We start from the raw sequence: 3,473 nt of genomic DNA, 5'->3' as shown, positions 1-3,473 counted from the left end.
TGTTATAGTTAAAATTAAGTACATCCATTATAGCTGCAGTTTAGGCACTCTAATCATTTTAACAAAATATGAGGGATCACAAAGATTGCATGTTTGTTTTTGTTTTTTATTGCCCTAATCTATTTTACATAACAGATCTATTTCACATAACATATATCACAGAAGACAAACGACCCCATTCAAATAATTACACAGGCCTATGTCTGTTGTTATCTGGATGAACAAATGTTTTTATGTTTTGTGATAGTTGTTCAGGAGTCTATTGTTAACTGAACAGTTTTTTTGTTTTTTAACAAGTTTTCTAGCATCCTCTGCAAATCTTTGCGCACAACACAGCATTACGAATCATTTTAAACTTTTGAACAAGGTCATCTTTTAAAATGCATATATTATTTTGTCTTGTGGATGATTTGTAAGCATTTCTGATGGGAAATGGCTTATTCATGCCTGATCTAAAAAAATATAAAAAATAAAAACTTTTATGATCTCTTTATTTTGTTAATATTATGCGTCTTGCAAGGTATAATTTGTTTTTGAAAAAAGTTATCACTACAGCCATGTGCTGTATAAAACTTTACTCTATATTAATTCAAGAATCTTAGTATAAAATTAAAGGTACAGAGCAAGAATAACTATCACTAGAATTTGTATAAATAAAGAAATCAGTTTGATTATATTACACACATTAAGGTATACTTTAATCAACAAAAAGGCAGGGGGTGGTGAGGTGCCATAAAAATTCATACCAATAACAAAATAAATGAAATAAAAGTACATTGATAACAACTTTATTGCTTTCATTCATGACATTAATACAGATGATTAATGACAGTCAATATTGAGGAAAAGAGGGGTCTATCTTGTTAGCCCAGGCCATCAATCCTCCACTGACGTCCTTCACAGTGACCTGCTCAATTTCTTGTCCAGACATTTTCTCCAGCAGCTGAACAGCCTTCTGGGAGTCATTGCCAAGTTTGCAAACCACAAACACTACAAGACAATAAAGGTAAACATACAGAGTAAAGCTACGCTTATTCACTCCAATCATACTGCATACAAAGATTATTTTCCCAAACAAAACACACTTACACATATAAAGGTTTGAAATAATTAAGACTTTTTAATAGTTCTAAAAGCAATCTCCTATTCTCATGAAGATTTTGAATAATTTGCATTTATTTGATTATTTTGATTAAAAATGCAGAAAAAAAACAGTAATATTATTACAATTTAAAAGACCAGGGGGTATTCCACAAAGCAGGTTATGTGACATATTTAAGGTAAGCAAGTGGATAAACTCAGCTTTCGGTTCCAAAAACAGAGGTAACTCTCAGTGTATGTAAGTAGCCATAGCAACCTACTCTCTGAACATAACCTGCTGATATATATGTTAATTATAAAGCACTAATATAAGTAATATATAAGGTAATATTTTATTCTAATATGGTTACTGTATTTATTTTATTGGCATATATAATAATTATCTGTAAAAAATTATAAAACACTATTATGACAAGGTAATGTTTAATTTTATATATATATAATTAACACATTATTATGACAACTCACACATCATGGATTGGCATTTTCTATTATGTATTTCCATAATAAAATACAAATCTGATGATTACACAACCACCAGTTAGGTGGCGATATGAACCAAGTATGCCAATGGCCAAAGAAGAAAGAAGTAGTATGGCACGCTTTATCTCAGCGTCTGTTTCCATAGTGACTCTGGTAGAGAGAAAGTCTTGCATGTTAATCAGAAACATACTCTGGGTTGAATGAACTTGCTCCCGGACGCATTTTTGGAACCAACATACCTCAAGTAAGCAAGGTTTGGGTTAATCAACCGAGAGTTCAGGGTTTAGCAGAGGGTAAGTTAACCTTGCTTTCTGGAATACACCCCTGTTATGTATTTGAATATATTTTAAAATTGTATTTATTCCTGTAATGCAAAGCTGAATTTTGTCACAATGTGACACACTACCATTCAAAAGTTTTGGGTAAGGTTTAAGGAAATAATAATAATAATAATAATAATAATAACACTTATATTTAGTAAGGATGGATTACCGTATTGGCCCGCATATACCGTATTTGCCCGAATATAAGACGACCCTGATTATAAGACGACCCCCCTTTTTCCAGATGTACCTTTTTTGGAAAAAGGCTTTTTAAAAACCTAATCTTGTCTTTTCTTAGTAAAACACATTTTGTCTTCAATTATTTTCATATTGCATTATTTTTCCTATTTTAATTTTTGTTTTGGAAGTATGGTAAAAACTGGTAAAATGTACCAACAAATCACATTTAAAAAATATACACTTTTTGATATACCATAAAAATTGAATTAGGACATTTAGGCTATCCATCTAATAGTAGCCTACCAAAATCTTATTAACAGTAGAAGTTAAATCTTACTGTAGTCTTCAAATCTGTGTACTGTCTTACGTTTTAAAATCACAAAGGGAGTTTGGTCCCATCAGGCTAACGTGACAGTCACGACTCATGCAGCTGTAAGGTTTTCTTTTTCTTTTGTTTTTACTCGTGATCTTTACAACACGCATTACATTACGTATTTCATGGCACACTCGTTTTATGCGTATTTGGCGCCACCTATTGTTGTGGGTGTATTATTGACATGTCAAAGTCTAGACCCTGAATATAAGACGACCGTGTTTTTTCAGATGCATTTCCAAGAAAAAAACATCGTCTTATATTCGGGTCAATACGGTAATTTGATCAAAAGTGACACTGAATATATCTCACAATTTCTATTACAAATTAATGCTATCATCAAAGAATGCATCATGGTTTACAAAAAAGTTAAATGGCACAAATTTTTTTTTTTTTTTCAACATTGAGCAAATCGGCATATTATAATAATTTCTGACACTGAAGACTGGAGTAATGATGCTGAAAATTCAGCTTTGATCACAGGAATAAATTACATTTTAACATATTCACATAGAAAACATTTATTTCAAAAGGTAATATTTCATAATATTACCTGTCAAGTAAAATCACTCAATTAGCTCAAATAGACTAAAATACTACAAAATCAAAAAAAGACTTGATTATTCCAGCTGTTTCTGATGACTAAACCATTTCTGTGTTGGAACATAAATGCTTAGCAACTCCATCATCACCACCTCATTGGCAATCCAAGAAAAGCGAGGTAGCTGACAACACTGTGCTCCGAATGCTTAATTAGCTTGAGAAAACTCAGATTACGCCTCCTCTGTGCTCAGAATACTCAACACGTCTAATGAGGGCTGGCTGTGCGCTTACTGTGTAAAGATAGGATCACTTAAGAAGCACAGCTCGGCACAGTCAGTTTTCAGGCCTGCTCAGTGGATTTATTACATGTACTTATTTGTCAGCATCATGTGTGAGCGAAAATAACTCAGATGCAGGAGCTTAGAGTGTTAAAGGAACACTCCACTATTTTTGAAAATAGGCTCATTTTC

General features: G+C 32.3%; 1 protein-coding gene across 1 annotated transcript in view; it reads right to left on the bottom strand.

The window, feature by feature from the left end:
• Positions 1–719: 719 nt before the first annotated feature.
• LOC107679656 (adenylyltransferase and sulfurtransferase MOCS3) overlaps positions 720–3,473 on the bottom strand; it is a 14,510-nt gene continuing 11,756 nt past the window's right edge. Inside the window, exon 13 of the mRNA XM_016475275.1 lies at positions 720–990. Within this exon, the coding sequence (XP_016330761.1) occupies positions 833–990 (158 nt within the window). The 3' untranslated portion in view covers positions 720–832. The remainder of the gene's footprint in view (positions 991–3,473) is intronic.

The sequence above is a fragment of the Sinocyclocheilus anshuiensis genome, unplaced genomic scaffold (assembly GCF_001515605.1).
Source record: "Sinocyclocheilus anshuiensis isolate Anshui unplaced genomic scaffold, SAMN03320099.WGS_v1.1 scaffold744, whole genome shotgun sequence".
Lineage (NCBI taxonomy): Eukaryota > Metazoa > Chordata > Actinopteri > Cypriniformes > Cyprinidae > Sinocyclocheilus > Sinocyclocheilus anshuiensis.
The sequence above is the reverse complement of the archived record's forward strand: the minus strand, read 5'-3'. Positions and strand labels throughout refer to the sequence as shown.